Below are 21,322 nucleotides of genomic sequence, written 5' to 3' on the forward strand. Positions count from 1 at the left end.
CGACGACTTTTTAGCCATAGCGCCATCTATGAGAAATCTTAAGTATTTCGTCACCTCAAAGTTAATTTACAAATCATAAATTGTTTGCGTAGCTTAGCACAGATTATAATATTAATTTATTTAATTTATTTTATATCTCAGAGAAATAGGAAAGACCATTAAAGAAGAGACGTTTACATTTTTTGCCTGCTGCTTTTGCAAATTTAAAATAATCATTTAAATACATGCCTTAAAGTAGTTCGAAAACATATGAAGCCCCCCAACCCACATTGACCAATATGGCGGGTCATAACCTAAAACTGTGGCCTCAGAGATTTATCCCTTGACTTACTTACAAAAAAGGCAACGAAAATTGATATGTTACGTGTTACATAGCTTCTAATTACATAAGGTTATAAATAAGGCGCTCGCATTAAATGACAGCATGTATAGAATTTAAATAACGTTGCATAGACAATGCATGTTTTGTAATCGATCATTTGTACTGCTTTACACGTTGCGACTATCAAGTCACAGAGAGCATATAAAGTAGGCGATCGGCGCCTCGGGTTATAGTTATAATTATAACTTTGCGACAAGTATCTAATTACAAATTCTTAAATTCAAAAAAGGTTGCGTTAGTTAAATAAAAATATATCTTGTCTTGTCGAAAGTCTGTTACGAGTCTGTACAACCTCATATTCCGCTTAACAGTGAAATTGTTGAATTGGAAAAAATATATAGTAAAAAGGATATGCACTGATTACTATACGGTGTGAAAACATCAAACTTACCTCGAAAATTTACAAGAAAACAGCTGTATTCAATTGGTACTTCACACATACCGACATTTGTTTTTATATCAACTTAACTAAATAGAACACGTATAATCGCGTAACACGTAAAATAAATTCTGAAATAAAGCCAGAGTCACTGCAGCTCGATCCAAGCAAAATGAACCGTATTAGTACGCGAAAAACTTTAATTCGAACTAAGGTAGTCAACTTTTAAGGGTACGTTTAACATAGTGTTACTTTAGGGCGTTCTCAATTTGGTCGTGCTATTTCGTCTACCTTACCAACTTGACCATTCGCACATAAAATTATCCGTTGAAGTTAGCGCCTTGTACCTATGCTCTGTTTGTTTACATACGTATTAACTTAGAATAATAACGCATAGAATGATAGTTTCATATCAAACGAACTGTCACAAGTGAGGTAAAAATCAAATTCATGTAGGCTAGTTTTAGTAGTAGGTTAATTTTCGGTTTTAGTGAATATTTATATAAAAATACAAGTTGAAACGCGTTACTTCCTTGTGGAATGTGATGTTAGTATCTATTTTATGTTTGTCTGACGTATTTTTACACTCATTTACCGCACATTTCGTCATTTTTAGCTAAAATTCTGGAGCTGTTCGCGGTGCAAGTTGACCTTGAGCACTGAAAGACTTGAAAATGAAATAATTTTTTTGAATCTAAATTGTGAAAAAGAGACCAAAACGTTGGTTTGTTTAAAAAAAAACCAAATATTTTAATATAAACAAATAATTTAGGACCGACAAATTGTTTCATTTCCTATTAATATGTATTTAGAAAAACAGCACATAAGGAACATGGCGGTAATGTTGGGCCATGAAAAAATTTCCGTTTTGAATAAATCATATTTGTCCAATATTTTTCCTTTAATTTTCCACATTTGACGTTGACACCTGTCAAAAGTTGAGGTTACTGAATGACAACGATGAAGCCATTAACATTCGCTCTGGACGTTTTGGAGGGAAAAGCGTCGTTTTTATTTTGACTTTCAATTATTTTGTGAAATCTAGTTTAAAGTGGAATAGGATAGTGCTATTGTGCCTTCATCGAAGATCAAAACGCGAAATTATACGAATCTCGAACTAAAATACCCGTATCGGCCCGTTCTAAGGAATCCCGAGTCAATCCAAGCACGCCGCCTCAAATTGCCTATCCTCTTTGTGGCGGCCATGTTTACAGAAACATAATTAAACTTCATGTTTAGGCTGATGGCTTTGCCAAAGCCTTAATAAATAAAAAAAATGAAGCCATTAAAATACTTTTTTTTCGCTGTTGAAAAAACATTTTAAATCTCATTTTTCTTTAAGTGGCTTATTCAAGTTTATTTTATAATCCACACAAAATAACACTTCAAAAAATATTTCTAAACGTAGAACATAATATGTGCCTTGGTAATTTCATTTTTCCAATTTTTATTTTTCATTTTATTTATTTAAACTTTATTATACACAAAGTAGTACAAACGGCAGACTTAATGCCATTAAGCGTTCTTTACCAGTCAACCAGAGAGCTGAGTTCAGAATAAATAGCAGGGGCGCATAACATAACAAATAAAAACAGATACGTTCAAAATTTTTGTAAATAACTATGATACATTTTTCCAATTTTTCCTATTTCAAATCACCCAACAGTACATGGTGGTAACTTTCAACAAATAATTTTATGTGCGATTGACCAAGTTGGTTAGGGCCGACCAACGCAAACTTACCACGACAAAATTGAGGACCTCTTAAAGAAATGCCAGGTCAAAAATACCCTTAACCGACGAACGTGTATGAAAGCACTGATGCGTGTTTAAGATACGGAAGATGTGTGTCAAGATCGTGGCAATTCGTAGGCTGTGCTCTGCTAACCCTAATGGGAAAGTATATATATATTTTTTTTTAACTTAAATTTTTTTAAAGACTGGCGCCTTATTCATTCACTTTCTATCTAGATACCTACTTAAAACTATTTTTCTTAATTATAACTTTTTTTAATGGATTGCAAAAGTTTGTGGAATTACATCTATTACATACATACATAAGCTCACGCTCTTGTCCGACTGAATAGGTAGGTAGAGACCACGGAATGCCACCTTGTTCTGTCCTTTTTTTTGACAGGGGGGAATCTTTATAGCCCAGGAAGACTCAGGGGTCATGTGGGGACTCTCCCTCCAGACTGGAGGGCCTACCCCACTAATACCCCACGGGTTTACCTCTCGCCGGTTGAGTCGGCGCCGTGAGGTCGGTGAGCATTCACCACGACCACCTTGTTCTGTCCTGACACAAGTTTCGATAAATACAACTTCTTTTATTTTTGTAACTTCGGATCCCAGCCTTTTTGAGGACATCACTTATCTGGTCAATGTAAATCCTTCTGGGACGACCTCTTAAAGCCCTTTCATTCACATTTGCATCACAAATCTACATGGTAATTTTTCTTACATCCATCTGCACCTACATGCCCAAACCTACAACATTCCTTTCTCTTTTCTGGTCACCACATCCTCTTTCTAGCCACATCTTTCACATCACAATTAAATTCGAATCAATGACATCTATTTGTCAAGTTTAATTGCCAATTATAGATATTTTAATTTAACTTTAATATGGCCACTAAATATTTTTAACCGACTTAAAAAAAGTGTGCTGCGTTTATTTTTGTCGGTAAAAGGGTACCTCTGTAGCAGTCACATTCAAATTTGAAGAGAACATTCCACCTCTAAGAGTGGCAAATTAGGGGATGAAGATGATGGCACAAAAAGTCGAATTGAGAACCTCCTCCTTTTTTGAAATCGGTTTAAAAAGTTATAATATGTCCGGAAAGTGAACAAAACGTCAAGTCTTCTCGAATTTTCGCAATAACTTCAAATAAGAGAAAGTAACACTCGAGGGATGTAACGTAACCTGATTGTTGGGAAAGCAAAATCACTTACATAACTGTTTATTTACTTAACGACAAGCACATAATGGCTCAAATAAACATTAAACTTTCTATTTTAGTGCGTAATATCCAACTTGCCCTTTGCACTGTAATTAAGAGTGTTTATTAGTGAAAATTTTATCATTTTACCACCTTACCTATTTCTGCCGCCAGGCGGTAATGTGAGCATTGTTGCATTCCGGTTTTGAGGGTGAAATTACAGTCACGTTGGACTTGTCAACTTATGTCTCAGGGTGCCGGGCGCAGTGGCAGTGCCCCTCAGATCTTTGTGATTTAAAGCTCTGCGTTGGGTTCCATCAGGCGCACGACTTGTTCGTCCCGTCGCTTAGTTATTATTAAAAAGACTGGAAAAAACGGAATTTCGAGTACTCCGTTTCTCATCTGCAATCAGAACATCAAAACTTGTCAAACCCGTATTCACCCATTTTACTTTTTATCTTTTTTTTCCGATTTGCATCAAATGAGGAAGTGATAGCTTATTTTTCAGTTTGACAAAAATATTTTTTGATGTTAAGTTGGAATATCAAGATGCATTATAGTTATAATACAAAAATAAATCATAATTTAAAAAGTTTTCTTCTCAAAATCACGAACTTATCAAGCCGCATATATATCTTATTTGAGAATCGTCTCCATATGAAGTTAGTTAAAAATAACCAATCCAAACAGTGTCCAGTGACATATAACTCAATAAACAACCAAGATTAATAAGCATCTGAGTGAAAGCACGTCACATAAACGTGTGCGCGTGAGCAGGCACGCTTGCGGGTTTGCGCCGCGCCGGCGCAGCCTAGGAATTCACTGTCACTTCTCGCGACATGTTGCATTGATGCGAATATATTTAAAGGGTGAGGAGGCTCTGTTTCGATTCCCGTTAGGACCAAATTGGGAAATCAACTTTTCTGAATTGCTACTGGGTGTTCTGGGAAGTACCCCAGAGAATTTCGTTGCTCTAGGATTCATAGTACAGGGAATTACCTAGTTTGAGAGTAGCAGTGGCGAGACGTCCATATAACTCGATTTTCACCGGCTTGCCTAAAATTTTCCACGTATTATCAAATACAACATTTTGTGCTAAATTTTATGTGTACAATGAGTTAACTAGTGAAATGAAGTATACCTTGTGCGCTAATCCATTATACTTAAGTGTCGCCAAGGCGCCAGTTTTTGTTAAGGAATATGTTTTTTGTTTTTCTCGCCGGAGCAATACAAAAAACATATTCACTAACGACAATTTTGCACGCCTCACTCCTGGAAACTAGGCAATAGTTGTAGTTGTCTGACTTCCCTGGATGAACTCTCTCACAAAGAGCTCTATTGCTGTTAAAATCTATAACAGCCAAAAAAGCTGTTTCTCGAAAGTAAAACTAGGATTAAATATAATAAATAAAATTGGGTCCCCGCGGCAAGGTGCCCAATATGCTGGCAGCGTTCCCCCTTTGTGTGATTATGCTATGCTATTTCTCGAAAGATCTTTGAATTCAATTTAGTTAAAAGCAATATTTAACATCGATTTTAGTGTAGTACGTATGTATAGTAAAATTTGTTTATATTGGCCTAGTGTATTCTATTATATGTATGTATATTCGACATCTTTCGAGAAATCGCTTTTTTGGGGATTTTGTTGCGTCGATGTGGCAAACCTTAGAACTCACGATTTATAGGTGGAACGAGTAAACGTTTTCGTGCAATATAATGTTTGATCAAACGGCATTCGATCTCAAGCGGGGATGTATTTTTCACCATAGTGAGCTCGGAAAGCCTTTCTTTCTCATTAGGAATCTGCGCGCAAAATCGTTTTTTCCACGCTAGTGTGGAAAAGGTTTTTGAAATTCGAACTTGACGATGGATTGTGGTGCACCTAACTTTTTCTTTCGATGAAAACCAAACGTAATGGCACTTTCAACTACGCGGTTTGTCGTACACGTATTTACGTAATATAAATCCGTTGGTATATTTTGTTCTTATTATTGTTGACATTAAATTGACACCGAATAGTAATTTTGTTTATAAAAACTGATTTGTTATAGCTCAACTGTTTTTCTTTCCTCGCTATAGTGAGGTGAAAAGTTGTGTTTCGCTCGGCAGGAAAGTTGTTTTGCGTCTCGTGGCTTGAAACCAGGCACGTACCCTTTACACGTACTACACGTAACCTTCAATAGCAGTAGAGCTCCTTGTGAAAGAGTTCGTCCAGGGAAGTACTGCCACCTTACCTATTTCTACCGCCAAGCAGTAATGTCAGCATTACTGCATTTCGGTTTTGAAGCGTAAGGGTGCTGGTGAAATTACAGGTCGCAGAGTGACGGACTCAGTAGCAGTGCTTCTCAGATCTTTGCGATTTAAAGCTCTGCGGACACTGCAATTGTTATGGACAGGCGTGTCGCTTACCATCAGGCGCACGAGTTGTTTGTCCCGTCACTTGATATTATAAAAAAAACCCTCGCTACGCTCAGGGTTCTCATCAATCTTAGGGTACTTCGCTTTCTCAGATCTCATCACTTCAAACAACAACTTTCCAGCCTTCCATAAGAAATATCTGTAGTATTTCTGTAGCATAATCTTGAGTTAAAACATGTGTGCTGTTGTTGTAGGGCTCGGATCCGCGCGTGGCGACATGCCGCGGACGCCTGCAGACACGGCGGTGCCAGCTCAACCAGGAGATTAACAAGGAGCTTCGTTTGCGTGCTGGTGCCGAGAATCTCTTCAAAGTAAGTCCCATTTGAAACCCCAAGATATAACATAAGTTTAATAATATCGCGGTGAATAATCGACACCTCACACGTAACCGCGCGTGTACACGTTAAGAAATTTGACGTGTCTGCTACAGAAAAAATGAGAATGGACACGAACAAGAACTTTGTCGGATCTAGACACGAAAATATGTCGTGCCTGTTGCAGACAAGAAAATGATGGGTATGTACACGATACGAATGCTTTCGGGCAGATGTGTGTAGGGTAAACGTGTCAGTGCATTAACGAGTCTACCAATTATTTTTCCCCCGATATAATTGTCATTACTATATGGCAAGATACATACGCATAAATCATATACTATGCAAGTATTTACCTAATAATAATTTTAAGAAATGTATACTTCAAATTATTGTTTGAATTTACCATATAAATTTTTTTCTGTATTTGTCATTTCTTAAAAATCTTCCTTAAGAATAATAAATATTTATCTCCACGCCTCAAAAATACGTCGTTTATCTTTATGAATCTTTAAGGTTTTGTCTCACAATACGGGTCTTTCCTCTACTAAGCTTATAAGTAAATCATGCATTTTATTAATCGCAATAAAATTAGTGGTACAATAGTTGTACTTTGCAACACCAGTCCACGCGCATAAAGGTTCGACGAAAGTGGTAGACAAGATTTTTTTGTTGTCCGGCGCCGAGGCAGTGTACACAGTTCGTGTGTAGAAACGACACGAATTCTTGCATGGACCCGGTGACTTTTCTCAGCGTGGACACGCGCCCTAAATTGTTGCAAGTCGAAATACCATTTTTTTGCTTTTTTACTTAAACATTGTCGGAGATAGTGTAAATCCGCGTATGTAGTATTGACAAAAGGCGCGTAACTGCACATAACCAAATTTCACAGGATTTTATTTAACAAATAAATAATAATATGTACCATACTCAGAAATAGGCAGTGGGTTAAAACCCAATCAACCCGCCCAGGTTTTAACCGGTCTTTTACCAAAAAGCGTCGGGGAAAAAGAGGCAACTCCACACATTACGCGCCTTGTAATCGTGAGGATTCTCTTACTAAGGATGCACATTACGAATCGATCTTGTGCGTACGACCTAACGATTTTTTGTTCGATCGAATTATTTCAATGCGAGTTTCAAGCGAACCAATTAAATAGAAAAGCAAATGTTAATCTTCTACATCAGGATGCAATAATAATTTTATAATAATATTATTTTTTATTTAGTTTAAATAGTCTTTGTTTCACACGTACCAACCATCCTCGCCAGCGAGTTCGCAGAACCATTTCAACAGTACAATAGTAGATTCTCTCCTAAAGCACGCCCTTTTGGCGGAAGTCCCCAGTAGCGGTAGCCGAGGTCCAGCCACCTTACCTATTTCTACTGCCAAGCAGTAATGGTCACATTGCTGTGTTCCGGTTATGAAGGGTAAGGGTGCTGGTGAAATTACAGGCACATGAGACTTGTCAACTTATGTCTCAGGGTGACGGACGCAGTGGCAGTGCCATCTGCACAATGCAGCTGTTACGGGCCGTCTGATAATAACCCACACGCCTGTGTGGGTTATTATTAAAAAAAAATTGGGCCGCCCTCAGACTCGCTACTTAGTTTTAAGTTTGATTTACGTTATTTTTAATGGGTTAAGAGCCTTCAGCTCGCCCTTTTATCTGATGGCGCAATCAAGGCCATCTGTGGCCAACTGCAGTGTCAGTGTCAAAAAAAAGAGCGAGCTCTAGCAATGCGCGATTGCGAATGATTTCATCATTCGGCTCGTTAGTAATTTAATTAGTAATCTTGTCACTCGAATGACGGATTAGTAACCTACTAATTTTTATATTCGAATGACCGGAATGATCATTCATTACTAATCCATAGATTCCATAGAACACAACGGTACTCTTGATCAGCCCCATCGAATATATAACCAGAAATGGAGATGAAATGTCATTTAATTTTGTTTGAAACCTATTCTGTTAAATAATTACGGTGACAACTGCGCTCCGATTGGCCAGCCCGATGTAGAAACAATTGACCAGTTTAACTAGAGCTTTGCTATAATGAAAAAATTGAAAAATTACATATTTCACATTTAATTACCGATGGAATATAATTCCGTTGGTTTTGTAATTAGATGTTTTGCTGTTTTTCCCACACCACCTAATGGAACAGCCCCCATTGTTATCTTTATTACAATAAATACAGAATATTTATGGAATATACGGAGACGTACACACAGGTTGTTGGCGCTGTACTATTCCAGTTTTCTAATTTGTGATTTCAATGTAAATGAGAATTGATATTTAAAAGTGCCCATTTGCCTAATGAATTGCCAGGCATGGATGGCCCTGATATCGTCTCTATTTCTGGTTATATACTCGGTGCTTAGCCCTCTCTGACATAATATGGTAAATGCCGGAAACGTAACGAGGACTGTTGTTGCTGTTGACGTGAATGTTTCCGATGTAATAATCATTCGACTCGAGTCGAATTACTGTGCTTGGATTCGACTTAGACGAATGATTTACTCATTAGAATGTAGTATTAGTAACATGCAATAACGCTTATTCTATCGCTGGCGCAGTCAAGACCATCAGCGGTCCTGTCGTTGCCGCGCTAACGTGTGATTCGAGAGCAAAATACACACGTGAGCAGGAACGACTCTTATTGTATCAAAATTTAAAATCTCCACACTTTACCTGTTCTGGTCGTTTTGGGGTTTAGAAGAGGACTCTCTACATTAATTGGTCTCTTCATATTGTATAACCTTATTATGTTTAATAAAATATTTATGCACTAATAATCGGATTTCTTTCAGTCCTGAGGACACCTCGTAGTTAGGCGAAACACCTGTCGAGTATAGACAACCTTCGTGGTCGAGTGGCTTACACACCGGTTTTCGTGGTGTCGCTATCTCTGAAGTCGCACGTTCAATCCCCAGCCCAGATCAATGTAGAAAAACTAACTTTTCTACATTGTCTCGGGTTTGGTGTTTGTGGTACCGTCGTTGTTTCCAATTTCCATAACACAAGTGTTTTAGTTACTTACTTTAAGATCGGAGCAGCGTATGTGTGTTTTCTAATATTTATTTATGTTTAGTATATTTTTAATGGTGGTTTTTGTGACTGTTTATGTATAGTGATGGTGGGTAAATTAATTTCAACAGAAGCGTAGCTATTTGACACGATTTAACCTTGTCTGGGTTCGTGGTATAGCAAAGCAATTTATTTACATTTTTAACCGACTGTAAAAAAGGAGGCGGTTCTCAATTCGACTGTGTGTTTTTTTTAGTCTATATAATATCTCCGGCGATTTGTGAAAGTTTTGTTAACCGATTTTGATGATTTTTTGTTGGAAAGATGGTACCTCAATTGTGTTCCCATCTAAATTTGAAGATAATATTCCGCCTCTAAGGGTAGCACATTAATGACTTTTGAGGTCGGTTGTTTTAGTACTCGGAACTGAGATTATTTTTATTAATATTGCGGTCATCCATTCCAAAATACTGAATTTTACCACGACTGTGACGGTGTTTGAGTCTAAATTGCCCGGACGCATCATAATGCGATCATCCTTCATCTTGTTGTAGACGTTACTGCAACAAACAACTGGAGCAGAAAATTTATGTTAATTTTGAGAAATGTAAGTCGTAAAATTGCTCATACAAATTTCCAATTGACCGCACACGTTTTTCACGTTTGCTTTTTTATCTACCTAATCTGGAACAAACTTTCTCTGCTTTCCCATGATCCTATATCATCCTTGTTTAAGGAACCAATCTTCGGAGAAACATTTATGTTCATTCAAGTAATGGGACGAATAAATCGTAGTACCACTCCGAGTTTTGAATCGCAAAGACGTGATAGGCCACTATTAACCGCCCCGCGTCCGTCACCAAAGTTAACACGTGCTTATAGAGTCACCAGTATCGCTACCCTTCAAAACCAGAACGCAGTAATTATCACATTACTGCATGGTCCAACGGAAGTCCAATGGAAGTACCAACTCTTAAATACAATAAGATTCCGGAGTATATAATAAACTTACATTGAAAGTATTTTCATTGAAAAGTCGTATTACAAAATTGAAGACTACGTGCTAGATAAAGATGTATGGAAAGATAACATAAGTCTAGATTCCAGTAAAATATGACTCAAAGTGTATTCCATAGCATTTAAGTTTATTTGAAAGGAGCAATCCCTAGAGTTTCTTGCTCGTTCTTCCCAGAGAAGTCAGCGCAGTGGACGAGCAGTAGCTTAAAGAATGACGTTTTCAAGTGTAATTTAATTTACCTATGGAATAAATGATTTTGAATATAATCTGATATGAAACGGAACTTTAATCGCCAAGACCTCTCAGGCACTGCCACTGCCACTGACTCATCACCCTGAAACATATAGCTGACAAACCCTTTGTGCCTGTAGTTTACCTGAAACTTTACCCTTCAAAACCGGAACGCAGTAATGCTTACGTAACTGCTTGGCGGTAGAAATAGGTGTGGTGATATAATTTCTTTGAACGAATCTTTCACAAGGAGCTCTACTTCTACTAAATCGGAATGTTTCTCAGAGCCATTTCTGACATTTATGCATTCTTGGCTGTCTACAATTTCTACGTTAGTTTTGATTATAGTGACCCTCCCGACATACGAGGAGGACACTATAACCTGTGCGCCCACAGGAACCTTATAAGTTCAGGTTCTGACCTCTGATCAGCCAGTGTACAGGGTTCTCACAGACCTCTGTCACTTGACTTCATCGGGTTCTTCGACAGGCTAGTGCCTCGGGTAAGCCACCCCGGGTGCACGTACAGTACCCTCCCTATTTTCCAGATAGGTACCGGAGCTGTAGGCACGCTCACGTCCCGTTGCGCATTGCACAACTAGCAGTTGCCACCGCTAAGCCGTCGACTCTGAGTCCACTACCAAATCTCCTCATTGGTAGCGGAGTTGTAGGGCACGCTCACTTCCCGACGCCGAGAAACGACGTCTCTCCAGTTCCCAATAACCTAAGCGGCTGGAGAGACCGGAGGATATCTAGCTTATCCTCTACTAGCTCTCCGGGCTAGTGCCGTAGATGCCAGTCGCAGCGTCCTGTGACAATGTCCGGACATAGCTTTCAACTTAAAGGGCAACTCACGTGTCCTCACATACAGGCCCTCAACTAGACCGCTAGCTGCTCACGAGACACGCCCCGGACACATGCAAAACCGGGGCAGAGAAACATGTCCGTCTCTGCAGTAGTCTCTCCGGAAAATCCTATCTCTCGGGTTAGTAGATAGGGACAAGTTGAACCGACAGTGGTTTCTTCTATTACTGTCTAATATACTGATTGACAATCTCGGTGACCCACCGGTTGGTACTGTGGGCGACGAATAAAGAGACCACATCGGAAACTAACTTATTTAATTTTTAATTAATTTTTTTTTTATTAGTAAATTAATTAAATTTCGTTTGCCCTGCCGCTAGACCCAAGCAAAATTAACCGTATTAGTATAGTATAAGGGAAAAATTAGAATTCGAGCTGAGGTACTATCGACTCTTAAAGAAATTCCTTTGATCCGGCTGGATTCAAACCAACGTCATTTAGTAAACCGCGCCTGACGCTATGCCAACTAAGCCGCGGAACGAACCAGCGGACCTTAAGAATTTTTCTATTTTCTACACTGAATGTTCTGGGTAATGCTCCAGAGTGAATTCCGTTTCTCGGATTCTCACCGCACCGAAATTTTCCTAGTTTAAGTCCCTTTTAACCTTAGTATTAGTCCCATTTAAATTTGAAGAAAATGTTGGGGTGAATCCGGTTTCACTGGTTTTCCGGTAATCGATTTTAATAAAAACTTGGCAAATACAGGTGATTCCACGAACTTTTGAGGTCAGTTTTTTATCATATACAAATTAACATTAAAAAAATGCTTCCTTACTTAGTAACACTAAAACAGTCGCCGCGGGCTAATCAGGTGTGTTAACCGCCTTGTAGATCTTATAAACCATGATCCATAGATCGTAATACTAGTTTACTTTCTCTGTTCTGCTTATAAAATATTATCATGTTATAAAATAAGCAGGTACTACTTTCAATATTATTTAAATTGAAAGCAAGTGCTTCATGTCAACTAATTATTACGCTTATTTATGACTTTATTTCTAGAACAACTGAATGAAATTAAGTTACTAGTAACACTGCCACCTTACTTATTTTTGCTGCCAAGCAGTAATATCAGCATTACTTTGTACCGGTTTAGAAAGGTAAGGGTGCTGGTGAAATTACAGTCATATGGGACTTGTCAACTTATGTCTCAGGGTGACGGGCGCAGTGGCAGTACCCCAAAGATATTTACGATTTAAAGCTCTGAGTGGCACTGTTATGGACAGACGTGTAGTTTACCATCAGGCGCACGACTTGTTCATCCCGTCACTTGATTGCGTTTTCAAACAAATACTAAGTTAGTGACCCATTTTTTACCGCGTCTGGTAATTTAAGTTCATGTAAACAATCTGTCTCTTAACTGCTGCAGGGACACTGGCTTTATTTCAAAATTTATATTTTACAAACGAAATTAAAACGATCTTCGATCTTTGTATTAATAATTATAACAAACTAGTGGAGTAATTTCACAAAAATAATTGAATATCAATTCAATAAAAATTTAATTAATACAGTGAATAGCGACATCTCTCGCCAGGACTGGTAGCTGTAAAGGTACTAACTGGGTGATAAATCTGTAATAGATTTCTCATAGATGGCGCTACGACTAAAAAGTCGTTGAAAGACCAAGTACAAAGACATGACGCAAGCAGAAGAATTCGTGAGGTCCGTTGGTTCGTTCCGTGGCTTAGTTGGTATAGCGTCTGGCACGGTATGCAAGAAGACGTCGGTTCGAATCCGACCGGATCGAAGGAATTTTTTCTGAGTGTTCGATCTTTGTATTAATAATTATAAGAAATTAAAACCATTTGAAAATTGTATATCATACTACATGTGTTCTATTTGGTTCAGTTGATATAAAAAAGAATTGGTACAAATAACGTATTGAATACAGTGGTTTTATTGTAAAATTTCGAGATAAGTTTGTGTTTATCTTCTGTCGTGAACATTTTTAGGGGTCGTGTGTTCACACCGTATACTGATCAGTGTATGTCCTCAGTTTACTATATATTTTTTCCAAAGTGATTTATTCAACACTATCACTGTTCACTCTCACGTACTCTCACTCTCACAACCAAAGTCATTTGAGGTTAGTCATCTAGTTTAATTTAGTTTTTGTTTGTCATTTATTTGTGTCTTACGTATCAAAACCATATGGTTTTGATTATGTTTTTTTAATACAGTTGCTCAAAACGTGGTATTTTTCGTACTACAAATCGTGCCGAAAGTTGGAATTTTCGCACTAGTGCTTTTTACTTTTCCATTTTTTTTTAATTTACTGTTGTTTCAAATCTTAAGCACAGAACTAAAGAAGTTGTATATTTATTTACGTTATATTTATATACGTTGAGGTATTTATGTGCTTTGTGACGTAAGTCATTCGTCATTAAAACTTATATTTATTTACAAATACTATATAATGAACGTATCGAGTGGAGGTCCACAGTCTCTGCCTACCCCTGAATGGGTGACAGGCGAGATTTTTATGTATATATTTGTTTTATGTATTACAGATAAATTGTATCTCACTACCGTGCACGGGTTCCTAAAGAAGTTTAAACAAAAGTACCAGGACTTCATAATAAGAAAAGTGGTTACAGACCGATATTACAGAAAATAAACAAAAACAGCACGTTAGAACTATATTTCCATAGACTTTTAAATAATGGTTGCGGTGGTTGTATTTCATTATTTTAATTTACTAGCAGAAAATGAGTTTTTTTTTTTAAATACTGTTTTATTTTACTTTCAATGTAGTTTTTTCGCAAATGTATTAAAAAACGTCGTTTGATACACGTGCGGATTTGTCATTTTCACTTGTCTTGCGTCTTGACTCTCGCCTCTGGCTCGGGCCAAGAAGCCTCGAGCCTCGTGAATAATGACTAACTTTCCGCACTTATATCAAAAATAACTATTATTTATATTTAAACGTTTAATTTTTTATTGTGTGGTGCCATTGGTCAGTGTGCTTTCTTCCCCTCTTTCTTTCTTCTTATTAGAACTAAGTGGACGGGGCTATCCGTAAATTACAGAATTGTCTTATCGCCAATGATTTAACAGCCAGGTCTAAATAAATATTTAGATTTCTTTGGAATTCGAGAACGTTTCGAAACTTTCAAAAATAAGTGGCCGTGAACCAGGCGTGGATAAAAAAATGGTGGGATGACGATGAAGGAAGTATAGGGACATCGAAAAATTATCGATACTTTTTGGTATCGAGTACTTTTCCTTTCGATACCGATACTTTTCATTCGATACTTCTCACGTATTAGTACTTTTTGACAAGTATCATATCGTTTCGTATAATTCCTACTTCGGACACATCATATCACAACGCAAGGCACCTAGCGATTTTTTTTTAAAGGGAACCTTTATCACAAATTACTTGGCAGTATGGTGTATGCCACCAATTGCCTCTTTAAAAGAATGAAGAAAAATAATTAGAAACATTTGAATTAACATACCTGACAAACATTATATTTGAGAAGTTCTCTAGAACGTTGTTCTCAAAAGCAGGCAATACAATATCAAAAACGAGAAACAGATTGTTACCAAATAGATTTTTGTTTTTAAGTGATTATGCAGAGGAGTAGGAAATTTAAGTAACACAAATTATTAAATTAAAGTAATAGAAATTAAGATTGATTGAACTGATATACCTTGAGGTATCGATATTTTTGTTTCGATACTGTGGTACTCCAGCACTCAGCTTGTAGGCTTTTTTTACTGTCCTGCCAGTTGCTTGCAAGTGACAGAACAGCTCAAAAATAGCTGAAATACAACAAGTCCTCGCCCTCAAATTGATCTTAATCTATGTAAATAAGTACACTTGTATTCGAATTGATAATATTAAACCGAATACTTATGCTTCCGAAGTAAACAAACTAATAACGCATTTCAGTGTTCACGTGGCGCCATCTAGTTGCTTGCATTAAGACTATTGCGTTTCATATACAGAAATACTATAGAGAGACAAAATTATACACCGTAATAGTTTTCTATATCTTTACTCGCTTAATACGACACCCGCTTTATGGTAAGAAGTAATACTACAATAGAAATATTTCTATAAGTTATGTAAGTAATTTTAAGCACGGAATAATAGCAACATTGAGTGCATGATAGAAATATTATTTATGGCACATCACAAACTACTGTTAGCACAAGTAGGCTCCTTGTGAAAGAGCTCATCGAGGGAAGTACTGCCACCTTACCTATTTCTACCGCGAAACAGTAATATTAGCATAGCATAGACTTGTCAACTTATGTCTCAGGGTGACAGGCGAAGTGGGAATGCCCCTAAGATCTCTGCGCTATAGCTTACCATCAGGCGCTTGTCGGGTATAATATCTAATGACGGGACTTGTCCGTCCCGTCATTAGATATTATAAAAAAAAGTTATCTGCAACAGACCACCTATTGCTAAATAGCATTTTCACTTCTCATGTTCTAAAAGTACGTCAATATAGCCTTAAGTAGCGGGAGTAAAGTGCGCCCTTTAATCCCTATCAAATTTTTTAAATTACTTGACTCAAACAGCCAGTAGTACGTTCGATTTTAGTTCCGTGCCTTTTCCGCATAGACGGTGGCGCCATAATATTTAACTTCAAAATTTTGTTTCATAATTTTATTGTAGAGCGAAAACGATTGAAATATTTTTTCTTTCGCAATGGAAGTGAAATGTAAAGTTTTCACTTCGAGACTAAAAGCCGATGTAAACCCTCGGAGATTGAAGCGCGCCCAATGGGCCTACACGAGCGGGCGGGCATTCAGTGCTCAAAGTCAACTTGCACCGCGAATAGCTCCAGAATTTTAGATTAAAATGACGAAATGTACGGTAAATGAGTATAAAAATACGTCAGACAAACATAAAATAGATACTAACATCACATTCCACAAGGAAGTAACGCGTTTCAACTTGTATTTTATATAAATATTCACTAAAACCGAAAATTAACCTACTACTAAAACTAGCCTACATGAATTTGATTTTTGCCTCACTTGTGACAGTTCGTTTGATATGAAAATATCATTCTGTGCGTTATTATTCTAAGCAATAGCGTATCAAAAAGTGCATTTTTTTAGAATCGATGAAAAACTAATTGCGCACTTCTTGTGAAAGATTATTAAAAACAATTACGGATATTTAAAAATTTCCTATGTTCGAAATATATTTACGTATAAAAAGGAAAAAATAATTTAATATTTTTGAGTAAAGGCTGTTTTGACCAGAACTAGCTCACGAAAAGTTTGTCTCATTTTGAGTTAAGTGGATATCTTTTAATTGTTTCTTACTATATTCTAACGACCGTTCTATTGACGTGTAGAGAATCAAATTCTACGTACAACAGTAGTATAATCTTAAATTTAGGAAATGCGAAGAGGGGGCAACTAATGCCTACATATTATTGTTGTTAATACTCACATAATGAATATTAATAATGTATACATGTAAGGAATCCTGTCCGCAGCGCCGTGTCAGGAGAAATTAAATACATATCGCACTGTTAATACAATAGTGTACGAACTCAAAAAGTGTATTTTTCAGAAACGAATTACTCATTTCCCGTGGAAGATTATTAAAATTTATATTAAACTTTAAAAATATAGGTAAAACTTCAAAACAGACATCTAAACAATGTCCTACTTACCAAATATGTTTAAAAATAAAAGGCAAAAAAGGGACATTGAAATTAAAAACATCCTAATGTCAACAGTGAAGATGGTTTCTCCGTACCACCAGTTTGAGATCCAGTATTTCCTCTGATGAAAAATCCCAAACAGACATAAGACTGCAGTACTAATTAATATGTTTTAGTTTATTCTAATTTCTATTATTAATAAATAATAAATTGAACTTAATAAAAATTCATTCAATAAAATAATTTGTAAAACTTATTGTAGCGTAAATTGGAATGTTTCTTTGTAAATTTAAAAATAAGGTATTTAATTAATAACTATTGTAACTAAACTGAAAAAATAAGGTGGTTTGCAATTAATATTAGACATAACTGGTTGAAGATATTACCACCTCAGTCAACCGTGACCATGGGACCTGTAAAGGGCCCGAAACATCGGTTTGTTTGAAAAAACAAATATACGCGATTTAAATCCGGAAGAATAGCTTCATTTCCTATGTGTAAAAGGGAAAAATCAATTCATCTTTTTGAGTAAAGACTGTTTTGTACAGAAAAAGTTTCTCTCATTTTGAGTTAAGTAAATATCTTTTAATTGTTTCTCACAATATTCTAATAACGGTTGTATTGACGTGTAGAGATCAGATTTTACGTTCAACACTAGTAAAACTATCTCGAATTTCACATATTTTTGTTACAACACTATTGTAAAAGCGGTGCGATATGAATATCTTTCAAAGTGCTGTCTATTTTGTTTACGTAGTGTTGTCCCTTATGGGCTTACATACCTACATGTAAGAATCGATACTATCTCAACTCGAATTCAAAGTTTTCCCGTATACGAATACGGTTCGTTTTTTACTTAGATCTAGCGACAGGGACACTGGGTTTATTTCACGAAATTGAAGCCATTTGAAAAATTTGAACAGTGTACATCACATTTACTCGTACATACCTGTATTTACTAATGATTTTTTATTATATCAAGAACAGAGAGCTGTGAACCATTCTTTAGAAAATACAAAATCTTAACCCTAACATCAATTTACATTTTGGAAGTTTGCATATTTATAAAAAAGTACCCACAATTTTACACTAAACTGAGAGACGAACCAAGACGGAAATAATCTCGTAACACCGTTCTCAAAATTGGAAATGCATAGATCGAGCCCATATTCAATGTCGATAAAAATATACAACAAACTACCGGAGCATATAAAGCAAGAAAATAAAACAAGTATTTTCATAAATAACTTAAAAAACATTCTTTCTAATAAAAGTTACTATACATTGCAACAATATCTGGATGATAAATTACTATAGCGTTGATCTGCCTCATTCCTATTTTGCTGTCCATTATTATCATATCCATATTACAGGATTCATATGTCTTTCATTGTACCTATGTGAATAAATAAATAAAATGAAGTAGATAAAATGTTATATAATGGTGTAAATGAAATGTTATTATCGTCTAATTAAAACTAGTGTAACACATAATTGTACAATTAATAATATGTTTATATATATGATAAGAAATATAATAAGAAATTTTGTAACAATAATTATTGCTAGGGCTTGAAATGTAATTAAACCATATTATAAGTTTTTATATTGCTATGCCCTTACAGGGTATTACATGTATACGTAATATAATGTAAAATTTGTATTATTTATATTATGTAAACTGCAATAAATATATTATCATTATCATTATAGTATACTTAAAAAATAATTGGTATATGTAACGTACCTATTGAACGCAGCGGTTTTCTTGTAAAATTTGGAAGAAGTATTATTATTGTATTTTATTTTCCGTGTCACGGAGGTTGATTAAGTGTTGAGGATCAAGAAGATCAGTTGAGCTTTTTGAACGGTTTTCAGCTGTCATCGAACTTTAAACGCTCTGACTAAAACTACTTAATTACAAAAAACAACTGAAGTTAAGTAAGTAAGCCCCTCTACTAAACGTAAGTTGATCTCAACTTTTTCACAATACATTCACCTAACACTGACGCTAAAGAACGAAACAATGCAACAATGATTTATTATTGGTACACCGTTACAAATTTATTTATGCTGTTACATTTAAGTCGCTTACCAAAAGTTTTAGATACTAGCTCGAGGAACTTCATAAGGTTGCACCACATGGCTATTCATATAGTACTGCATATTTGCAAAAACAAGCGGTTTGTTCTATGCACCGTTTAGGGTTTCGTCTCGTAAAAATATATATAATTTTCTGTAAGAAAGAAGACATCCATAATATTAATCTTAGAACTAAGTCCAAACTCATGGTACCACTACCATGATTTCATTTAACTAAGGTAAACTATTCTTATACGGGGAACTGTAACAGTTGCAGTGCCACAAAGATATGAGGCCCGCTGCCCCGAGACAAACTTCCAAGACAAGTCCCATGAGCCTATGATTTCACCAGCAACCTTTCATTTCAAAAACGTAAATAGTATAGGATGATTCACACTAAACCGTGTCCGAGGCATCCGAGCATCGTACGTGCCGCACGATCTTAAACTAGACAGAATCAGAGAGTGTTCACATGGCCGCATCCGAGACTCGGATGAGCTCGGAAGCAGCTCGCGCTTGTCCATGCCTCAGACGCGGCACGTTGTAATGTCGATCACTTCATATAAAATGTACGCAGCATTTCCAATCCAAGACTCGTACGTATCTCGGCTCGCGCCCGGCACGGTCTAATGTGAATTGTCCTTAGGTTATTGCTTATCGTCAGAAATAGGTGAGGTGTACTTCTCGGGCGAATTCTTTCATTTCTTTCTTTAAATAGCACACGACGATTGTTTTGTACTTACCCGATACGAGCTAAGATATGTTATAATGCGATTAGGTCTAGAAGGCACTTTATTTTGTAGTGTCTGTTCCTAAAAGAACTGATTGATATTACTACGATTTTATGGTTGAGATATACTAATGGTTAGTTAGACCTACCGCCTCTCAAGCAAAGGGTCTTAGGTTCGAATCTGGGCTCGCACCTCTGAGTTCTTCGGAATTTTAGCGCGAAATTTAAATTTGAAATTTACCATTAGCTTTTCGGTGAAGGAGCACGTAGAAGAAGGTTTACAACTCTCAGAAAACGTGGGACGTGTGGCACTATGGCGTAAACACTCGGGAGAGCGTCCAGCAGTGGGTAACCACCAAGAAAGTTCTAATTCTAACTTCACTTAAGAATAAAAGTTTTCGTCATAAGTACTTTATTATATCTTTCCCTATTTCACTACGTGTAAATTTAAGTTGGCGGCGGCGCACCGGCCGGACCATGCGCACGCGCTGTTCCGTGACACCCTTTCTTAGTCGGTCCGTGAACTCTGACCTTGGGAACATCTAACAGGCATTCCTCTTAGTTAACGTGCTTTCTTTTCACTATTGTATACGGTACTTTATTCAATTTACTGGTTGATCATAGTAATGACGGATTGTGTCTAAATTTCAAGTAAAATTGTGTAAAAATCCACTTGTACCACTTTTCGTTGCCGCTTACAGACATTTGAAACACTATGTTAGTAATAGGAAATGAAACTATTTTTCCGGATTTAAATCGCGTATATTTGTTTTTTCAAACAAACCGACGTTTCGGGCCCTTTACAGGTCCCATGGTCACGGTTGACTGAGGTGGTCTAGTATTAATGCAAACCACCCTATTTTTTCACTATAGTTACAATAGTTATTAATTAAATACCTTATTTTTAATTTTACAAAGAAACATTCCAATTTACGCTACATTAAGTTTTACAAATTATTTTATTGAATTAATTTTTTATTAAGTTTAATTTATTATTAATTATTAATAGAAATTAGAATAAACTAAAACATATTAATTAGTACTGCAGTCTTATGTCTGTTTGGGATTTTTCATTAGAGGAAATACTGGATCTCAAACTGGTGGTACGGAGAAACCATCTTCCCTGTTGAAATTAGGATGTTTTTTTAATTTCAATGGCCTCTCGCAGCATCCTGGGCAGATAACGGACTTCTTTTGCAAGGACCTGGGGTTTGTCAAACTTCATTGAATGTGTAGGTTTATCCATGACATGCTCGCAGACTGCAGACTTGTTTGAAAAAACAAATATA

The 21,322-nt window shown here is 36.5% G+C and overlaps 1 protein-coding gene across 6 annotated transcripts in view; it reads left to right on the plus strand.

The window, feature by feature from the left end:
- Window positions 1–21,322, plus strand: part of LOC113227746 (rhophilin-2-B) — a 146,754-nt gene that overhangs the window by 94,955 nt on the left and 30,477 nt on the right. For all 6 annotated transcript variants that reach the window (XM_026460729.1, XM_026460730.1, XM_026460733.1 and 3 more), the window contains one exon: window positions 6,313–6,429. In XM_026460729.1, coding sequence (XP_026316514.1) covers window positions 6,313–6,429 — 117 coding nt within the window. The remainder of the gene's footprint in view (window positions 1–6,312; window positions 6,430–21,322) is intronic.

The sequence above is a fragment of the Hyposmocoma kahamanoa genome, unplaced genomic scaffold, assembly GCF_003589595.1.
Source record: "Hyposmocoma kahamanoa isolate Upper Pololo Valley unplaced genomic scaffold, ASM358959v1 215, whole genome shotgun sequence".
Classification (NCBI taxonomy): Eukaryota; Metazoa; Arthropoda; class Insecta; order Lepidoptera; family Cosmopterigidae; genus Hyposmocoma; species Hyposmocoma kahamanoa.